This window comes from Branchiostoma belcheri, unplaced genomic scaffold (genome assembly GCF_001625305.1).
Source record: "Branchiostoma belcheri isolate BF01 breed outbred unplaced genomic scaffold, Haploidv18h27 scaffold4, whole genome shotgun sequence".
Lineage (NCBI taxonomy): Eukaryota > Metazoa > Chordata > Leptocardii > Amphioxiformes > Branchiostomatidae > Branchiostoma > Branchiostoma belcheri.
This window is the reverse complement of record NW_017804020.1, coordinates 5,087,635-5,110,925: the sequence shown is the minus strand read 5'-3', so window position 1 is coordinate 5,110,925 and position 23,291 is coordinate 5,087,635. Positions and strand designations below refer to the sequence as shown.

General features: G+C 39.4%; 1 protein-coding gene across 2 annotated transcripts in view; it reads right to left on the bottom strand.

Moving 5' to 3' along the window:
- Positions 1 to 20,394, bottom strand: part of LOC109477299 (ataxin-7-like protein 1) — a 45,111-nt gene extending 24,717 nt beyond the window's left edge. Inside the window, exons 1-3 of one of the 2 annotated variants that reach the window (XM_019778412.1) lie at positions 20,241 to 20,394; positions 20,047 to 20,106; positions 18,403 to 18,507 (exon numbers count right to left, since the gene is read on the bottom strand). In XM_019778412.1, the coding sequence (XP_019633971.1) occupies positions 18,403 to 18,507; positions 20,047 to 20,106; positions 20,241 to 20,379 (304 nt within the window). In that variant the 5' untranslated portion in view covers positions 20,380 to 20,394. Of the gene's footprint in view, positions 1 to 4,220; positions 4,335 to 18,402; positions 18,508 to 20,046; positions 20,107 to 20,240 lie in introns of those variants that run through there. The other variant, XM_019778414.1, reaches the window with a different exon arrangement.
- Positions 20,395 to 23,291: the final 2,897 nt, after the last annotated feature.

The window sequence follows — 23,291 nt, the reverse complement described above, 5'->3', positions numbered from 1 at the left end:
CATAGCTCTATACTGGAACTGGGCAAGTGCCAAAGACTTCTTCTAGAATGTGGCAAGTCCAAACTCCCTTGTATGAATTGAAAGAAAGCCAAACATCACCCTGACGCTGTAAAACAGCTGCAAGACCCTATCTTATAATCTAATATACATGATCTATAATCATCAGTGACTATGTTGTGTAAAACTAAAAGAGCTCAAGTTCACGTACAAACTGTTTGTCATATAATGCTAGTCGAACTGGATAGGTGCCAGCAGCCTAGCAGTCATGTATCACAGCTGTACAATCCATGTTGTCAACTGTTCGTCAGACTTCACATGTAGTTTTGCCCTCAGGCTTAACGTGGCATCCATAACAACATTGGGCTGTGCTCAATTTGTTTGTATAGTTCGGGTAGTGTTGCCCTTCTGGAGAAATGCCACCTGTCACTTCAGTCATGAACTACAAGTTGTAAGGTTAGCATTACCTGATAGCTACCTCTAACAAAGATGATGTTGACTACAGTCAAGTCTGTGGGTGTTAGAATGGTTTAAGCTCCATTAGGACATGTCCAGTTGATTTCATGAACATGGTAGCTAAACCACAGGAAGTCCCGACTGTTGGTAACTAGTACATGCACATGTACATGCATTTTGGATACAAGCAATTTTTAAAAAAATCTCTAACCCATACTCACAGGTTCATAACAGATTGGCAGCCAGCCAGCTAGCTAGTCAACAGAGCAACACTCGTGTCATCCAAGCATTTCCTTGAGACAATGAGAGTTCCACAAACATGTGAGGCATAAAAGCACCCTGGCTTCTTTGTAAGCCAAATAAATAAATAAAAATAAAAAAAAAGCAGCAGAAGCACACCATACATGATAATGTGTACAGGCGAGCAACCTCTGACTTTACACAGAAGCTGTGAGATACTGACAAATAAACTGAACTGATTTCAGTAAATTTTTTTGCAAGTTAAGAGTATCAAGTATAGGAAATCCAAATATAATTTTGGAAATGTGGCAAATTCGTCTGGAAGTATGCAACAACCTTCACATTGGAGCCTAGGTACAGATGTGTGTGCCAACAATGGTATTTCTACTACCATACGGTATTGCATGACTGATGTATAAATGATTTAAAAACCTACTGAGTTACTAAGTCTATACTACTGAATCAGATAAAGATAATTAGTAGTCTGAACGAACCTGTATGTTTGGTCATTTTAACTCAGTCAACAGTGACACCTATCATATACTCCTGGTACTGCAAGAGACATTACCACAGCAGGCACCTCAATTCAACTCCATCACAAATAATTCAAGCTGCCATTTTCAACAGTCACCATGACTTTCAGGTCAACAGGGCAATATGCTGCACCATCAGAGTCAAAACTGAAATATCTTTTGTCTTGCCTGCCAGGAGAGAGAATATCCAAATGGTTGAAAGGCTCTTTTTCTATCCAACACCGAGTCAAGTGGAGGGTGTAAGTAAATAAAGCACCACTCATAGACAAAACACATGTCACTGTGGATTGTAGGGAGCCAGGAATGAAATTATGGCTCAAGTAAAGCAATTCATTGATTCTTGGAAAGAAAAAGGAACCACAACACAAAATTTCTCCTACTATTTAATCATAATGTAGAGGTTTATATTACCTAAAACAATAGACAAAGCAACAGCAGAGGTAAGCTAACCGGAAGAATAAACTACTACCACTGATCTCTAGCTACCTCGCTCTTAACAATAACTTATCAAACATTACAATACATTTAGCAATGAGTCAGCAAAGTTTTCAAAGTGTTGTCTTTGAATTTGGACAATTTCCAAATCTAAAATGACCAGAGGTGAATTGTTTCTGCCGTCTGCACCAGACCTATATAATTGTACCTTGACATTTCTTTCCACTTCCTGAACACCGTGGTTATTGATCAAGCACTCAGTCCAACCATTTCCTGCCTGATTGAATATTTCTCAGGCAATTTGGGTCGCACCAATGTAATGTTGGTGTCTGGATTTAACAAAATGATGCTGAACTGAAAGGTCAACAAGAAAACAGGGCCTGAGGGTAAATTCTATACTCTTGTACGTAGTTTCAACGAGCGAATATAGTCAGATTCAGGGTTTTCTCTAAGCCCTCTGTAGGCCTTTTGCTTGAATTTAACTTAAAACTTCTCTAAGAACCAATGCACTTCCCTAGCCTTGCCCGGTGAGACTTCTTGAGTCCCTTCCCTGTGCTGTAAATGTCAGCAGCCCTGTTGATAAGTCTGCTACAACTGTCAGACCACCCTTTAAGCCAACAATTGATTATCGACAACCACAGTCATCCTTTACAGACTCCTCCTGACAATGAGCTGACAAAGCAGGAAAGCCAACCGTGAAATATAGACTAGGCAGTAAGCTCTGTAAAGTGGTTATCATGGACTTATCCACAAAAACACTGTTAAGGGTGACATACAAGATAAAAACCATACATGATAAATAAAAGTAATGACTTAAAGCAAAGCAAATAACATTGTACACTGTTGAATGGTTGTAATTAATTTCTACATATTCATGATATTGGAATAAGACCAAGGAAATTATACAGGTTTCATTGAGCAAGATGTTTGATGGTAAGAACCTGGTAAGGAGGATTTTCAGGAGTATAGATTGATGATCTCCCTCTTCCAAGAACTACGTCTTTCTTGTTATCCCTACTTAAGCCATGTTACAGTTTTTAATTGAGCTCTAGCCTGTTCAAAGGAATTCCAAAGACCTGCATGTCTATAAGACACTGACTGGAAAAGACTGAAAACAATTACAAGGATGAGTTTCTGAAGATTTCACTTCACCCAATCAGGCACATGTCTGCTGGACTCCTCTACTCTAGTCACAAGCCTGGACCTCTACTTCCAGCTAACTCTTCTGGCAAATAATTCTCCATCTGTCCAATTTCTGCTATTTCTCAGCCAGTATAGAAGTCTATCTCTACTGCTATCCCCCAACCTAAGCCAGTCTCAATCCTTCCAGAGAAGCCCAGAGAAATCGATGCAGGGTGTATTGATTCCTGCCAGGATCACACTGATGGATGGAACTCATTTCCCTGCTTGACCTTTGCTCATGAAGGTCAAGCTTGGGCGATACAAAATCTCCCATCTCTGATATTATCGTTACAGTTATATGGGCCGTTTTGTTGTCAAATATAAACATGGAGCATATAATTACATATACATACAAGGGCCATTTTGCAGTCCTTATACATATATGCATTGGAGTTACAATTTTCATTTCATATTCTTCAGATTGCATTGTGTATCTTCAAAAAAAACAAAAGGTTCCGGAAAAATTTTTTAAATGAAACAATCATTCATCTACAATTTCAATGCTTTTGGCCTATATATTTTTTTCTTTCCATCTTTCGTGTTCCAAATGTCCTGACAAGTTTTGACTGGCAGGGCTGGAAAACGATGCTGTATTTGTGGTGAATTTAGTCTATCAGAGGTCTTGGCTGACATGTTTGACCCTGTATATCAACACTGACAATTCAAGGTCAAAATGGAGTTTACATACAGAACAGCAAGGCATGATACTGACCTTTGACACTGGGTCATCACCATTATGTGGATGGGGATCTGTTGTATTGGTAACAAAAATTCTGCCATTTTAAAGTTCAAATCTTAACAGTGATTGTAGACTTTACCACCTCAAGACGAGATCTAAACAGTACAAAATACAAACCTAAAACATCTAGACTGGCTGCAGACAGTGATTGAGACTGCTTTTGTATACATGTACCTTGCACAAATCACATAACACAAGATGTTTAATTTGAAGTACATTCTATAAACTAGTTATAGTGGAGTGTACTGACCTGGAAAGAGCACAGTAATATATCTATATAAAATAACAACAAAAATACATTCCTAAGCATCTATTAAGTATTTTACCCTAAAATACAACCTTCTCTTTTTTTTCTAATTACAAAAACATAATGTATAAATCACTTAAGACTTAAGACCACAATCACAGCAGCCAAGGCACAAATTTGCAGCTCCACAGTAGTTTACATAATTGATTTTCTGGACGAGTTCCAGAAATCTTAATTCCAGTGTAAACAGTAAGAAAAGCCTGCCAGGGTTTTTCTCCCCGAACCATGGCCTCAACAGGCTCAGTTCTGCAGCAGGTGTCCTCACAATACACAACAATACAGGCTGGCTTTCACTTTGGGCTGCTGGCAGAGAAAAAAAGGCTTCCCTAACCTCACGGGCAATCCTGATCTGTCACACTTCACAGCCCAGACTTCAGCCTTCCGCTCTAACAAACACCAAACAAGGTCAGGACGGCGTAGTGGGGACGATCACACAGACCATCATGGTCTGACACTTCCAAAATATGGCCGCCTCCCAATCTGGGTGAACTCTGACCTCTTCTGCCTCCACATCATAAACAAACCTGCCCCAGGGTGTCGAATTTCACTTAGACTAATAGTACAGTCAGGGCTCAACTCAATTCACATGTCATTACTGTAACCAACATCTCCTTTACACTAATAGTGCTGACAGGGCTCAACTCAATCCACATGGAGTACTTACTCTCAACAGTGTCACTGTTGTTCTTTAGGATTCTTTTCCTGGATGAAAAATGACATGAGACAACCTTAAAACCCTTCAAGGTAAATGAAAGGGGAAGGCCCAGATGACATTTCAAGACCAATTAAGTTGAGGGGCAGCAGGCTAAATAAGGTCACACCAATCTATTCCCTCTAATTTGAACTGGAAGATCAACATGAAAACAGAGTCAAGGGGACAGTCTGTTTTCCCTTTGTCCACCACCCCGTAATGGGATCACTTCTGCAGTTTAACCTTTAGTTTAAAACTTACCACCGCACCCTTAACTTAAGACCTGTTGGTGATCACTGTAGTTCTTAACCAGAGTTCCTACTGTGCTGGTAGGATGTCTTGGTGATCACTTCCACAATTCTTAACCTTAAGACTTAATAGTGCACCCTAACGAAAGACATCTTGGTGATCACTTCTGTAGTATTTCCATAAGACTCCTATCTGCACCCCGGAGATGTCTTGGGGATTACGTCCGTGGTTCTTAACCTTTAAGACTTCCTACTGACTGATGTTTCTAACACAGTAATCCATCACTAGTATGGCAGAACTAGCCTGCAAGCAATACAAACAATGTTTTATACAACACAACGTCATAAACTGTCAAATGCAAACCTGTATATTATTTTGGTAGCTAAAAGCTGACTTAAAACAAGGTGAATTTGATCATCAAAAAGCAGCTATAAACAATGGTGTATCAGGAAAATAGACAATCGGATGCTTGCTGTCATAAATGAGCCATAAAATCTTCATGTCACATCCAGCACTATATCACCCTGATGCCCCTTAATTCATACATTTTATAAGATATTCATAGAGAAAAAATGTCATTTCTGTTCCTTAGGAAGTGTTAATGGGTTACCCAGAATCCCTTGTGAGGCCGCCATGTGATACCCAGCACGAAGATGATGTCAGCAGCCGGACAACCAGACAATAAATGTGACTACAGGGAAGGCAGGAAACCTGCCATATTGGTTCTGATGTTCCGACTTGGCAACAGGCCAGAAAATCACCTCCCTATGGGGCCTTGAAAAATCTCCTTATAAAAAAAGCCGACATTAATCATACGTCCGTCCTCAACCTTACATTACATGGAGCCCGGCCTTACTGACATCAAAGATCTCAACATTATCTTACAGACACAACAATATATTTCCTTGGCTCTCAGACATTTCAAGGTAAAAATTCAGTAAGAGGCCAACATGAAAACAAAGGGCTGAGATGAAAATGTAAACCTGACTACATTCCCTCACTGAACGTCTAAGATTAAATAATTTCAATCCCAGCAAGAAGTAAAACTGGTACAAGTGACCATATCTACATGAGGACCACCTGGCCTAGGTCACCACTTTTTGGTGGTCCCTTTGGTAATTTTTCCCATTGACATGAGCATAATAAAAATCCCATCCACAGTGACCACCTGTTCATATAGACCTGATTTCATGGGTACTCTAAGTGGTCTACTTGGACAGGTTTGACAATAGAAACCCCAGTTCTAAATTACACAGATCACCATGAAGCCTCCTCTTCTATTTCTGTCATACACATAATAGTGACACATCATTAGTGGTCATGTAAGTGTCTAAAAACTAGAGTTTTAACACCTCACATTTCTATCTCCATTCCCAATCTCCCGTTCACATTACATGTCTCATATTCATACTGTTATGATAATAACAAGATATTAATATGCTTAAACCCCAGCTCATGTTGGCAACAAATCAAACTGTCGCATTTGTCACAATATTTATTACAAAGCATCATCCAATTCTCCCATAACCGGATTATCACGTTTGTACACTTTTTTCACATCAGATATCATTTCTCTAATGTACACCAAGTGATTGATTATAAGAGTAACAGTCTGATATAACAGTGTCAACAGACAGCCTTATCTTGTTACCATGGAAACCCGACACCCCACCCTCTGCCAACATGACAAGAGATTTAATTTGGCTCCTATGTTTTTACAGGGATTATGTCCTGAACCCAGGCAACAGTGATGCAGTTTCATGGTGCTGGAATGTTAAAATTTGTCAAAGGCATTTCTTAGTTCAGCAGAACAACTCCCAATGCTTACATTATACAAACAACAATAAGGGATGATATCAAACCTAGTTTTCCCCTACTCCATGTTGTTTTCTGCATACATCCAGATACAAATATATCCACTGGTCATAATTTGAACAGGCCTGATTGAAATCCATTTCTGTAACCGCATGTAACATTATGCTTATTTACTATTTCTACATTCTGAGCACATATTATTATCATGACCTTGGCAGAACAATAATAATGCTTCTAATCTCTATAATACCGGAATAATTCACATACCCACCATACATTGAGCTATTTGATGACAGTAATAAATGCACCTCCAATTATTGAATGTACAGGGGGGTTTTGTGATTCATCCATTTTACTGAGTCATTGGCTGACAAAAGCTACCCACCTGTTCCTGGGTTATCTGTTATATGTCATGTGTGTTAAACATCTCAACATGGTCTTTTTCTGCGGAAAATGACAGTTGGCATCTGAAGAACTTGAGGAATTTTTACAGTTGAAAAAGTCTACATGAATATATAACTTGTGATGGAGGAACATATTGTAGTTTATCTCATATCTATCAACATGATAGATTTGAAATATTGAAAAGAATTTTGCAAGTTTCATTTGACCAGAGTTAAACAGAAACCTTGCTGACACAGACATGTAATGACATGACTCTGACAGACAATATTAATTATTAATAGACTCCATTCAAATGTTCACATATTCAGAGGATAATATTACATATTAAAATGACTGTATGGTAAAGGGTACATTTATATACATGAACTTGAAAAAAACTCTGACATATAGAAAAACTGAGAAATAAAAAGACTCTGCAACTCCTTTTTAGTCCATCTTCTCTATGCTGCCTAACTGCATAACCAATGTATATGTGTACATGTACAAAAAAACCTACTTTAGAAAAGAGACAGTGAATATCCATTGTACAGGTAGGAAATATTACTGTACTTTGAAAGTGTCAACACAAAACAATAGATTATGTTGTCTTTGCCTACATGTATGCCAGAAATATATCCCCAATCTACCCATGTCCCCCCATGTCAACAGCGAACATAACCAGGTGTTTTATACATTGGGAAATGCTCTGAATAACATCAGATAAATAGTTATAAACATACACTAATACGACTATATATCACATCATGGGAGACAAGTCACTATGGTACAAATGTATGTGTTTATATACACGTATATATACCACATAGCTTCAAAGTCAGCAGTAAAAGGAAATGTAAGAAATCCATTAGATTAACCCAGTAAAAAATACTGATAACAGGCATCCATTAACAAACCCCACATCCAGAGGTCTCTACTAGGAACAGATTCAAAGACACACTTAAGTCATCTTAAATCTTCTACTCTTGCCAACAATCACTTTCCAAACTGAGACAAGGAATACAAATTGTAAGAAGAGACCTTGCTGTGTAAGTCTGGGATCCCTGGTAGACATGAAGCCTGAAGCATGTGTAGAGCTGAGAAGAAGAGATTGCCCTATATCTATGAAAATATAACCAGGTAACAAATAAGTGAAGCCATCACAGATAAACTTACTGACCAGACTTTATATGATTCAAGTGTTTCTGTTGTCCCTACAACCGAGGCATTGATTTGAAGACGCCCCAAGCTTTCTAAGTAACACTTTAAATAACAACTCAATCAAAAGTAGACAGGGAAACATGGCAATAAAAAAGCCGTCTGCCAAATTCACCCCACCCCCTCCAACCTTTGATGGTTCCTTCCTGATGTGGGTGCATTTCTCCTAAGATTTAACCTAAGACGTCTGCATTTGTAAGTAGACAGGAAGTCTGGAGAGGCTGAACCCTCCCATCCATCTTGTGGTTTTGTAGAAGCCGCTACCATGTCATCAGGAATGCTGCAGCACTTATGAACTTGTACCCTGGCAACAAGCCAATCACTTACCCTACAGTACTTTCTGGAACCACTAGATGGTGCTGGGAAGTAAGGACTGATGTGAATCAGGCTGGAATGCTGATGTTTAGATGGCTCTTGTGGCCAGATTATACATCATATACATGTAGTTACAGTCATCCCCTTGCATGGACCTTCAAAACAGTCTGACAAATTCCCTAAAATCTGAAGGCATCGTTACATCTTCCTATTGTATTGGAAGGGCATGCTATCTCATGATATCTTTTATTTCTGACATATTTGTTGGGATATTTCAATTTTCTGGAGATCCCAAATCCCTGGAATCTGGAAGTGACCAGTGTATAATGGGTGTAAGTAGTAAACTGACCAACACAACCAGGTAAGGGATAAGCCTGCTTGACCGTCCAGTTATCCCTGTTCCCTGCGGCCCAAACGGACAGTACTTCAGACGGTTATAACACGATTAGCTTTTATCTTTTATGGCAGAAACATGGAGTGCCCTGCTGCCTTTGAACAGATAAAAGCTGACACCAAAAAGCAATGAACAATGGTACAGTAGCTTCTTAGGCACAGTATGAAACCCATGACTGTCGGGAATAAACTACTCAAAGATGTACCGACAGTACAACTAAAGTGTAGTAGTTAGTCTATACATTAACAGTGCAGTAATAGTACTGCATAGCAATAGCACAACAAACAGGTGGTTCAAATGATACACTTAAATTTTCAAGAAACATGCAATGTAGATTTGAATAGATATAAAATAGATACAAAATGGATTACTGTACAATAATCTGAATTACTAAAACATAATTTGTGCAGATCAAAGACCTTAAATACAATTCCAGTTGATTTGCTCTCCTAGATGTGAACCATGTTGTACATATTGTTCATGAGAAACGCTGATGCTTGTAGGTTATAGGTTCAGCCTACAGAGTTGGATTGTAAGGTTTAAACCAGGGAATCACAAAACGACATCACCCTTTTATCTATTGGTATGCACACAAAGTAGATATGTGTAACATCATTAGATCATAATAACCCCATACATCAGTAAGGTATCTTCCACATTCATTGTACAACAGGTTCACAACACAAAACCTCACCACTGGAATAGGTAGTGTTTTTTAACATGTAAACTCTACTTTGTAATTTTCAATATTACAAATGTACGACAATTTTGCTAAAAAATCTTAACACACAAAAAATGGACTGCTGTGTCACCATTGCCCAAAACCTACTGCCAATATCCTTGCAGATGGCTACTGTAATTTCTAGTTTATCTGAATCTTATAACAAAATCTTGATATTCCAACATCTATGAAAGAATAATAAAAGAACTATTTAGTGATAAGAAATCAGTGGCAACAGAAGATGTTTTAGTTCTTGCAGGCATAATCCATCCCCACATACCTGTAGGAGACGGGAGAAGATAACATCCCATCCTTGTCCTCATGATTAGGCTTCCTTACGACCTTCATCTACAATTCCTCGACCTTGATCTGAGCCCTCCCTCCCCTGGCTCCATCAGACATACCCTCCCACCTCCTCGTTAGGGTCTGGTCGTGACTGGGTAATTATCATAACGACATCACAACATGCAGGGCTGGAAATAGCACCTGTACATGCAGGTTAGGGCAGGCAATGTTGGAGCTGTGCAGGTATTTCTGATGCCTAACTACACTGTATACCTGTACACCTGCACTGGCCCATGATAAAACCAGCCTGCAACTCTAGGGTGATATATTGCCAATAGTTGCTAAAAAATGCCTAACATTCTTCACAGTATCATTCTTAAATACAACTGATATTATGATTCAAAATTGTTTTTGCAGGACTGAAACTTTGAAAGGCAAAAGAATGCAGATAAAAATTTATGTCGTGCAGGTGATTTTGAATGTTCCCCACACAGCTACACCTGTGCAGGTTTGTATAAGACATGTTTGGAGCCCTGCTTAGATGTGAATAACAAGCAGGGTACAATCCACTGATGCTGTCTGCAGTACCGCCAATCAATACCGCTGTCAGACCGCTGCCATGGCAGGGATGGATGGCGGATCGTAAAATATTATGGGATGTCCCAGGAATGGTGTTGGAAGGGCAAAGATCAAGGTCAGGTAATCTTGAATCTTCTGACAGGAAAGATTCTAGTGGCTCAAAGGAGATATTACCGTCTTCAAGAAGGTAGAGTTAATTGGGACATCCTTAACACTATGAAACAGAGATAAGATACTAGTACAGATAATTTCTTATGGTAAATTGCTGGAAACAAAAGATCTCAAAACTGAAACACAAAACCCATGATGAAATATCAGTGTATAAAAAATCACTCAACATAATAAACTCAGATACCATGTTATTTCCTGGGTTCCTACTAGACATTTTAAGCAAACATTTAGCTGGAGTACACCTAACTATATTCACACCTTGAACTGTGTGTACCATTTAGGTAAAGGTGTCCCCCTCAGACATTTCAAAGCCAAGAGAAGTAACAAATAAAACTAATGTGGTTTCATGCTATCTCCTAACACATCTGACCAAATGGAAAACTAACACAGATGACCTTGTGTCCCCAGCACTGTATTAGTACAGAACCTGAGGTAGTCTTATGTTTCATCCTGGGGACTGATAACAGGACCTAAATACCAACCACAGCCTTGGACAGGCTATCATATTACATGTCATGTTGGTTTGTTTAACCTTCTTCTTCCTGCTGATGAACTGTTAGTAACCCAGTAACCAGTACAGATTTGGTAGCAAAAGGCTACAATAGCAGGGAGAAGGTTAACATAACAAATTAGTATGTGAATTTTGGTCAGTTTGGAGTATAAGGACATTTATTGATTTAAGAACAATCTGGACAAAAACTAGGAAGCAATCATTTAGTTTTCTGCAATAGGTGAATCTATCAAAAGTCATGTCCCAACATTCACAAAATATTAATTGAGAACTCACCATTCAAAAAGGTTGTGATGATTTTCTGTCATGTTGCTATGTGCCACAGGCTATATTTGTTACCATGGTAACCACATCTCCCCCTCCTAACATGATTAAGTGATAACAGACCCAATCAATGACTTACATTCTTTTCATCATCTTAGATCACCAGGTAGCCATGATGATCTGCAGTGATGGCCTCTTTAGTGTACAGAAATCTTTGCTGTTTCATCATCATGCAATACTTTTCAATGTGTCCTTTAGCTGTATATCATGGGTAAATAGATAATAAAAATCAGCACATTAAGATTGATTTCTTCCTAACCAAGGAGAACACATTCATCAGTCTGCTTCTCTCTCAACATTCAGAATTCCAAATAGACGGAGGCAAGAATTGTACAATATCAGAACAATTTGCAGGAAAATATCACCTCAGACTCTGTAAAGCTGCAATTTGGTACTTGACAATTTTTTGCCAACTAGCTGGCATGGGCTTTGCATATATACTGGCCACGATAAACAATCACAATGGCGTTCCTAGGAAACAGTTTGGAATTTCACAATCCTTTACAGTTGGCAGCATTTTGCTACGAAGTGTTTTGCAAATTACTGGCTTCTAGAAGTTCTACTGTATCTGCCATAAAGATTTTAAAGGTGTCAAAGACACAATTTCTTTGTAGCTCCACATTATACTATCCTGTGATCCTTCTCGGTGCACACACCAGTTCTTCCGCGACAGGGGTCCACTATAGTGCCCGGAAAAAAAGTGACGAAGGGGTTCCGATGGTTCATGTTTGAGTTTACATTTCTCATAATCTGCTGCAAAATGGGATTAGCTACTAACATGGCTGAAAAGTGTAAGAAGTGGCGTGTTTTGGGTGAAAATTGATTTCGGGCCCGAGACTTACTTCCGGGTGTCCTTCCGCCCTGAGCGCGGTGCTTCGGTTTGACCTAGTTTTGCCTTGTATGCGTTCTGGGGGTGCTGTAGCTATGCCTCGCGCGACGGGCTATTGTGATAATCTCAGTGTTAGGATTTTCTTTATACTTTTCTTAATAATACATAAGGGTTTTCTCTTTCCGACCATATAAGTCATATTGGTGGCAAAAATCTGGGTGATGGGTTTAATTCCACGTGAAAATGGCCAATTTTTGGCATCATTTTTCAGCGAAAAATTCTTTTTCCCCCTAAAATTTGCTAAAATGTGAGAGGTGAAAGAAATTGAAATTCTTTTGTTCTCGTAGCTAGAGGGATATCCTTCATTTGCAAACAGAGTGTTTTGGCTTAAGAGGTTTTTCCTGAAAGAGACGGTCGCTAGAGTTGAGGGTATGCAGAATCGAATTGAGACCCAAAATAAACTGGGGTGTGCCCCCTTCTGTCCAACATTTATGACAGATTATCAAGATTGTAAGGTAAGAAGGCTTCATTTTCTGATTATACACAAGTAGTCCTAATATCTAGTATTTTATATAGTATGCCAACATCAAGTTGATTTCAAGCTATTTTATACATGTACAAATGGCCTGAAGGAAAGGATACCGCTTTTCCCATATATATACATGTATGTCATTGATATTGAGTTACAGAAACGAAGATTGATAAAAATCCATATCTTTGCCAGATAGTAAATTTTGTCTGTTACTTCTTTGTTCTTTATCTTTTCTATCATTCAGAATTTCAGTTCACTGTTTCACTTCAACAATAATACATCTGACAACAAAGAATTTATATATGCTGTTAAAATACTGTCAAACACCTGGACCAGCTGGCTCAATAAATACCTCAAACCTGCACAGATTTACAGGGTTGGAACATAACTGTAACAAAGACTGTACTGACAGGATTAATGTCATTACTAGACATTATAATGGCTGATCGGCTACAACAGATGATATCAATTTGGTCTGGAGTAACCCAGGAAGGAAGGAATGCCTGTTATACCTAGCATTCTTAACAACCAACTTTGACTTCAAACGTAAGTAGAAGAGGTCTTTAACAGTAGAACCAGCACAAAGACTACAGAATTGACGACCTTGCTGTCTATCAAACCTGTAAGAACCAGGATACATTCATGTGGATTAATGTTGCAAAAAGACATTAAAGACAAACATGGATACCTCAAAGTATGTAACGAACCCTCATTTCCTCATCATCTTCATTTCTCATCTACCATATTATGCAATTCTATCAGATTGTTCCAGATATATATAGGAAGTGACTTTTGACCTCTAGATGGACCATGACCTATGACACAAGCAGGAAAAACTCCAGTAGGAGACCATGGTTTGGCAATGAGCCAACTTTTAACAGACATCCTGCAATACAGATAAAACCGTTACATAAACTATTAGAACAATAGAGACTAAAAAAATATTTGTCCATCCCAGCTGAAAGACGTCCAACACGTTGCTATAATTGTTAACATGTCCGGGCAAAGTTTGACAAGGAAACATCCAACCCCCTGACCTATAATTGTGCCATTAAACATGCCTGTATCCACCCTATAACACCCCAAACACCCAGACATGCTGTCATATCCAGAGTTTTCCAGACTGAAGTAAACCAACTCTTGCCTGGATCAGGTTCTCACATGGTAAAGCCTTCCATGTTCTGTACAGACTCAGTGGGAGGGGGGCGCAGGCATGAATCTGAATGGAGTTTGTCAACATAATTGCACTGGTAGGCTGACTCGTAAGGTCTTTGTTCTATACACCTGTCATAACTACTTTTTCTTGCTATTGCGTTACATACTGTTAGCAAGCTTAAAGCTTGTAATACTGATGTGAAAAATTACATTTTCTAAATGATTTTGACTGGTATTCAGTAAATAATACTTCTGTGACAACTACCGGTACGGCATACAGACACTTGTCCCTGGTCCAAGTGTTGATAAAGGTGTAACATGGAGTCAAATCCTCAAACTGGAAGATCAATACTGAATGGTGTCTGGTATCCAACATGTCATTTGGACATGATGTCATGAATGTCATCCCACAGTAAACTTTTCATCATGTCACAGAACTGAGAAATTACACACGTCAACTATTGGGCAATGAATTCTATTATGATTCTGCAGCTGGTAACTACATCAACTACATTGGAAAGTGCACAACTGACAGACAGCAACCATTTCCAGTAACATGTAAGTACGCTAAGTGACATATTATACTATCATGAATCCCCAGAGATATCCCTTGCAGTAGAAACATCCCATTTTCTGTATCCTCATGGAGACTGCTGTTGTCATGGAGAATGTGCTCTTGTCATGGAGACTGTGCTCTTGTCATGGAGACTGTGATGTCGCCATAGAGACCTATCCTGTTGTCAGTACTGGAAAATCAGGGTTAGTGGGACCTACCTTTTCTCACCTGGAACAAGGTGCATACATGTTACAGATCAACCTTTAATCACCTGTAAGGTGCAAACAGCCAGGTATAGTTTCATCAGGTTGGTAAATTATTGTTCCATGTACACAACCAAGTCTTTATATCTGGCCAACATTTTGTCGACCTTCTGTCACCTTCCTCAAGGCAACACTGACTGTTTCTACTTCACATTGCAGCTAGGTGGCTGTGGTGCTGCTGCAGTATAAAGAATGTGGTTCCAAACATGACTAAGTTTTATCCCCCTCATCATGGGAGTAGAAACAGTCAGTATTGCCCTGAGGAAGGTGACAGACAGTCACTTAAACATACTGTGACAGGCTCCTGGCTGTGTGCTAGATATACTGTGTTGGAGGCACTATTATTAGAATTTAGTACTTATTGCAACATGTCACACTGACATACAAGACACAATACAGTAGTCATTCCTGTACCACTGTTTTAGGAACAGTGCCATGTCTAAATTGCACTCACTACCTTAAAATTTTAACTTGTCACTAGTAAAGTTTCAAAAGCTACCTGAACTTTGAAAATGTCTATTTCTCTCTCTAATACCGCACATATACATTTAAACATTTGCTACTTTACCAGCATTTCTAAACCCTGGAAGTACCAGTCTGAACCACATAACAGCTTACAGTAATATGATACGTGTAATGCTTCTTTGACTACATCATAAATAGGTCAAACATTTACAACTGCTCTACATCACTAAACATCACAATCTATCTCTGTACTCTACAGACTAATAACATAGTTATTTACATAATATTGTTTACAATACAAGGATATTTCTGATACTGTAGAATTTTAGATTTTGTTAATACATGTAGTTTGAAATAAAGTTTGCCAAACCTGTCCCTGATTTGGGGTCGTAATTTGGATGGTGATGGATTCAAGAAGGGTCAACGAACTAAGCACATATCAGATGTCCCCCCTGCACTGTTAGTGGTCTGGTCCATATCATATCTAACAGTTTTTATACTTTATATTTCAGGTGACACCAAGTTATACAATCCTAGAAATCACTCCAGGTTACATATGCACACTCCAGACATGCAGGACTTGTTTCTGGATTATAGAATGTATTGATGTCTTGAAAGATGTTTCAGGAAATGATGAATAGAAGTTGATGACTGTTGCTTATGTCAAGTTTAGGGTTACATGTACACGTATATAAACATGTACCACTTTAACAGGACTAACAGGTGTTCTTGCACATTTCTTAATTTTCTTCAAATTTTCTTATACTTGCCTAAAATCACAACTGCATAACAGCTTTATTTGATAACAATAGGTATGCATCATCATCATCTGGTATGTATGCTTTACAATCATATACTTTTGATCTTTAATACCAATATGTATTAACCCTTGTCCTGCGGAGCCCATGTATATATGGGTTGCACATACAGTACCATCTATATAGTGCCCTGTATATGTACGATTTGGGGGTGTTTCTCGTGCAACGCATCACACCGCAGCGAAACGCAACGAATGCGGAAGTAACTACGCCACCGCGGGCCAAAAAAAGTCAAGGGTCTGTGACCTGATTAAGACATGAAATTATTTGAAAATATTGTGTAAAAATTGCCAGCAGGACAAGGGTTAAAATTCCGTTCTTCAAGCTGATTTTGTAGAGATTGAATACTAATTTATAACAGTGCTGAATATACAAAACAGGACCCATTTCAAAGCATGCAATCATCATCATCATCATCATCATCAACAGCATGGCTACATTTCAAAATAGTACATAAATCTGTATTCTTATTGAAGTATTTGTCAACACTGATGCCTGTATTTAACAGAAAGGTTGTTACAACATAAGTATGCCCTGATTCATCACAAAATCTGACTAAATTTTCTATAATCACCATCCCCTTGCATGCTTCTGTATGCTTCATTAACCAACTTGCTTCCCTCTGCTTTTCATCATTGTCAGATCAGGCCTTTCACCAGTGATCTGCATGTGTTTAACTGGCCACTCTGTACACAAATTTCATGTAACAATCTCGATAGAAGTGTGAGTATTATTAAAGAGTTATTATGTTCATAACCCCAGCACAATCTACATCTCACACCAAATGCAAACACTTCAGCCAGCTGGAGGACTGGTACTTAGTGACACATCATAGCTTCTTTCAGCTGGCTTCTTTGCTGAAACTAATCACCAGTTTTTAATCACCAGTACTACTGAGTACTCAATGTGTTTTTCTTGAATAATTCTTATCAATCCAATAAGCATACCTGTCTATAACTGTCCACTTGGGTACAAACGTGACAAAGGACATGTACTACTACTTACATCTGGCATGATGCCAACAATGCCATAAAAACTGCCACTATACTGCATGTAGCTTTTTCAAGCAGCATAAACGTAAGTACATTTTCTTCAGTACAATGAAGAGCAGAGGTTTCAAGCCAATAAAACCACTATCTGTTCATACTACCTCTGGTATCACACAGCAGTTTCTATTACTCACACTACATGCACATGTAGTTACATACATTCACTCGCAACAAGAAATACCTGCGCATCACAGATACATTGTATAAAGTTCTTAACGTTTTGTACCTCCAACACAGTAAGTAAAGCAGGAACAACACTGCCATGATAAACAGTAGAGGGGTTGACCAGTGTTAAACCAGGTACAACACTGCTATGATAAAAAGTGGAGAATTCGTGTGCGCCAGTGTTCGGCCTCGGCTCTATTGTTCTCCACACAGCAGGGACAAGGGGCCAGTTGGCGAGGGGGGCAGCTTTGTGTCCTTTTGTCCATCTGACAGATTAGTTTTGGGGAAAAGTCCTCAAAATAAAAGATTATACAGTCTGTGTGCGAAACCGTTTTAGTTTGAGGTTACAAATACAGGTTTCCTCCTGTACCGAGCAACCAAAGTTTGGCACAGGTTTCAGACTGAAGTTGATGTTTCCAAAAGTTTGGGCACTTGTGCTGAAGCATGTCAATTTGGCAAAATAGAATTTAGTATCCAACACTTTTTATATGAAGCTTTATTGACGCAACAAAGTACACAGCGACTACTGAATTGGCAGGTGAACTAAAAACTACAAAATAGATATACAAAATAAATCTTGAATTTCATTTCAATATAATATCTTTTCAAATATGTTCTGGGCATTATGATATGATCAAACATTATATCATATGTTAGTTAGATAAATGATATTCAACTGCAATGGGGAACCACCAGTACTGAACTACAGGTTAAAGTGGAGGTGCCGTATATAAACATACCACAAACACAATGTATGTACACCTGCATCACAATAACCTGATATCAGTTTTGTACATTGTCATCAACATGGACCAGGTTTCAATAGACGTTCTTCATGCCGTATACTGTACGCAACTGGGGTGATGGAACATTAAAAGTAACAGCGCAGGTACCACACATGTACGTGTATTTATATATTGTGTAGGCTGTGATAACCCATGGAAACATCAGCTTTATGAACTGTCTGGATTGACTTGGGTATGGACTTCCATGATGGTACAGTGGAGGTAAGAGTGGAGGTACCTACCTATGTGGTACTGCAGAGCCTGGGGTTTCACCACCTGGCCGCAACGCTCGCACACCACCAGCACAACCTCATCCTCCATGGGACGCACACCATAGTACCGCATGTCTGAGCAAGAAACGCAACATGAGACAAACGAACACAGACCTGAAACTCAAGCTTAACAGTCACATCATGTAACCACTTAGGCTATCAATGATCTTACATCTTATCATAAATAACTCATCACTTCAATATCAATGTGTTTCTATCAATAGATATGGCAACAAAATGATGTAATATGGGACAAAAAGTGAATAACAAACTAACTCTACTGTAAGCACTTTGATATTGTCATCTTTTGCTGATTTTGCAACTAATTTTGAACTATACAATGCCTTTGCCATCAGAACAAGATACCAATTAGAAAACAGTACAAAATCAGCAAAAAAAAACAACAGTGACATTAAAACACTGCCAGCAGAGTCTGCTGTAGGGGTTAAAAGATTACAGGAAGATTTAAGCTAAACCAATGTATGTATTTACCAACCTACCATAATCATACATGTCCTACATACATACAGTAAATATAACAACTCGATAGTATACTATGTATACTGCTTGGATTTACATTTAGAATGAAACTCAACATCTAGAATAACAGTATGCCTAGTGTTAACATCAACACTATTGCTATTGTGTAAGTACACAATCAACTGTACTTATACATCTACTATGTCACTGATTTTTTTAGTGCTTTGGCTATCATAATTGCCTCATTTCAAAATGTTTGATGAAAAAGGTTGTCTTTCAGTGTTTTCTGCGTTCAATGCAGATACACCAAATTCAAATGTGTTTTAACAAGCAAACATGCAATTTTCATGAGTACAGGAATGCCAAACAGCACTGATTACACAGAAACTAAACGTTAGTTTCACCAACATCAGTTTCTGGGTAACATTCTCAACATCACCACTCCCCATATCACCACATTACAAACACACTTCACACTGCCAAGAACACACTTACTTCAAGATTAAGGAGGTAACAAGGCACACATCTTACAACAATGTCTTGACACTGTTCAAGATTAAGGACTAAGACAAGGCACTATATCAGCCACCTCACATATGTGATAATCACATCTTAACACCTTCTTATTCTCTCCATATAAAAACTGGTGACAAACTAAGCATTTAGCGAACACCTATAATTATTTTCCTAGACACACATCAAGATTTAATGGCTAATGGATGAGGAAATGTCGCCCTGTAAATTAGGAAGACCCTGAAATATCTATGATGATAATATTATCTTGACAAGTCAATATGATGCTAGACTATATCTAAACACTGTTGTTACTGATCATATAAACCAGTGTACAACCCAGTATATAACAGTTTTATCTAACATAATAACACAACATAACTGGCATATAATAGCCGTAACAATAATTCTGGTTGATTATCTATAAAATATGAAATTATTTCCTGAGCTGGGGCACTGCCCTAGATAAGGGGCACACATGTTGAAAAGGAGATTTGAATAAAAAAGAGGCCCATTGGGGACGAGTGGATTTGATGTTTCTGTGGCCATCCCGGGCCAAAACTCCCGAACCCTGGCCCCAAACTCAAGTTTAACCCTGGACCAGTTCCCCCACATGTGTACCTTCTTTCTTGAAGCGGACAACTTCGCGCCCGGGGACCGAATTTTCCTCCAGATCGGAGCCTGAAACGGGCAAAAACGACAAGAGCTCAGGTTAGATTGACAGCAAAGGGTCATTTCGCGCAACGTTTGCTACAACGTGCCAATTTTGGCACACCAATTATGAACCTGGGAGCAATCTTTGGAATGTATTGTACCTTCTCCATCGGCGGTGGGAGCCGTATCGGCCCAGACGGCCCAGGGCTGGCCCCTACAGCGTTCTATGCTACTATTCAGGGTCGCCATGACTGTTTCTGCGCCTCTTCCATTCCCTGTTTTCCATGCTCGTGACGTCATGTTCGGCCATTTCCGGTAACCCTCGGCTCCAGCTGGGTCGTGACGTCATGTTCGGCCGTCTTCGGCAACATTCGGCCCCAGCTGGCGGCAAAAACAGGCTCCCAGTCTGCACCGCGCCTGGGACACACACACACTAACTTCAAAAAACCTTGCTTTTGGAACAAAAAGAGACGGCGAAACTTGAGGGACAAAATATGGCGAGCCACACAACTGCTTGAAAATAAGCAAATCGAGAAATCACAAAATCTATGAGCAATTCAGCTCTATGGCTAAAATCATAGAAAACTACTAGTATATTGATGTGGCCCTTTACCCTCAGGACATGTATTAGCTCACTAAGTATTATATGACCGTTGTAAACTTCAGTGAACAGTACAGAACTTGGCTAACATCAGGTAGTGACCAGAGAACATCAAAGCATTTTTAAATTCAGGGTCATCTATTAAAATCCTAATAAAAAATTCTCTTAGAGAAGTTAGAAGCAACAAGGACAAATTAAATATAAAGTTACCACTAAAATGTTTTGTTTCTGTGTGTAACAGTTGATATATCAGAACAAAGCAGACTACTACGTAGAAAAGTTGAGTAGAATTGTCAGAGAGGATGTTGTCCTACAATCATTGAAAGACTTGATTTCCCTTGGAGACTCCTTGACTGAGATCTAATCATCATCAGATCTACTACATCATGTACTACGGAACTACGTGTCCAGTCACAGTGTTTCATGACGCCAATAAAACGGGACTTACTGCGTGTGATGTGCGCCACCCACATACTGATTACGACTCTTGCCGTCACGTCAGGCTGGAGTGACTATCTGTGAGAGCAAAAGAAGCCAGTGACAATTTGCCGCAACAAGTGTATTACGTAAGTGACCATGCTGATTGTAATGATGATGATGATGTATTACGTAACGTCGTGCGTCGGAGCTGTCATTATCGTCAGTAACTAGGCACAAAATCAGTACGGCTCTGGCTTCTTGTCCACATGTTTGTAGCGTCCAACAGCTCCCTTAGGCCTATATAGGAATTACATTTTATGAATGAAATTATCTGCAGAGTCTGAATCTTATGTAAGAGTGAAAAAATACGCGCAACAAAAACAGGAAACTTACGCCAGTCGTGGATGCGCGCGACAATTTTCAAAATAGGGCCAAAATCAAGCATCCAACATAATTTCTTTTATTTCTGTACCCAAGAAGTGCAGACACTAGTGTGTTAGTACTCGTACTCGACTGACGTCACTCACAAGGCTACCAGGTTAGTGTCGAAACTGAGGCTTTTGCAGCAATTAGAAACGCTTGAATTATTACCTATAATTTTACCTATTACACCACCTAGCCACTAGAGGCTGCGACCGCTGAGCTACCCAAGATCACTCAATGAATTTGTAAAGAACGAATTTAAAAAAAAAGTGTTTGTATATATACTTTTATGTCGTGCATCATTTTCAACTATGAAATCAAATGGTATACACAATTGAATCCAATAGAAGTCGCATTTTGCACTATCACCCACCGAAATAATAAAAGCACTGCGCTCCGTGTTTTAATAATTACTCGCTTCGAGTTCGACAAACTGTATAAAGATTACCCAAACACCAAGCTGTACACGTGCAGCCCCCCTATTAATAAACTGAACATCTCAGGGCCACGCGAGAACCGCAAAATACCGACCCTTAAATGATGAGTAGTGCATCTACCTCTAAAGTATGTGCTGCGTTTACTTCTAAAACATGTGTAACAGGATAGGCGCTACCAACAGATCCGGCAAACGGGTCTAGACCTTTAGCCGAGAGGTTAGAGTGTCTGACTGGGACTGTACTTTGATATAGTAACGATACAACCACTTTGGTTCCCACAGTCTGCATTGGTACGCTCGAGTCTTTTAGTCTGTCCACAGCCGCAATTGAGTTGTAACTCAGGACCCAGAAAAGGCGATAGACTGCTTTAGGCGGCTTCATTTGTGTCTAGCTGTTGACAACCGGCAATCCCCCGGGTAGGCCTGTGGTGTTTGGCTCTTCTCCAAGTAGACGTGAGGTGTGTCTCCGGCTAAGCTTGCTGTGCACGTCTCACCAGCAGACTGGGGCAGTGGCGACCACGCGTGGTAGGATACTATTATAGGGTGAACGACCTCAGACGTCCTTGACAATACTCTGAAATTCTAGGGTCCATCACCCGTAAAGCGCTGGGTACTGCAGCAGGAACTGCGTACCTTACGAATTCGTGACTTTAAACCGTGTGTGTTTGCGTGTCTTGGACATTGTATTTAGCTCAGGAAAATCCAATAGAAGCTCGTTTTCAACCTCGATCATCGATCAGCTACCTACAGGACTGAAGAAAACGTGGTGTCTTGATCTACTTCAACAAAATGGTTACGCAGCATATGTATAGTACCACCACAAGAAACATAATGTTTACATTTGAAAATATGGGGCAAAGATTCAGAACTAATATTCGATGATAGTACATGGCCTTACCAGATACATGACACGTTCACTGATACGTTCACTTGAACGGCAAAAATGGAGCTTCTCTGGCCAATCATATCCCATTTTAGGTCGATTTCTACTTTTTATTTAGCCTGCAAAAGGAGTCTGGTGGAGACTATGACCCTCCAACCACACCGTGTCTGTGTTAGCAAGGCATGCAATCGCCTTGGTTGTTCCAGTAAATTTAGCAATACCCAAATATTTTCTGGAGGTCTGAAATTGCCAATTTCAGGCGTGTGTCCAGGCACACGGTCACACCTGCCCTACATGATGAGTCAGTGTGTTCATTCAGTGTGATGCATGGGTTCGCTACGGGTGTGAGTGAGAGGTGCATATAAGTGATGCAGAAAGTAAAATTAATCCTGATGACTATCAGCACTGTTTTACTTTTCCAAAATATTTTTTGCCATGTTCCAAACCAG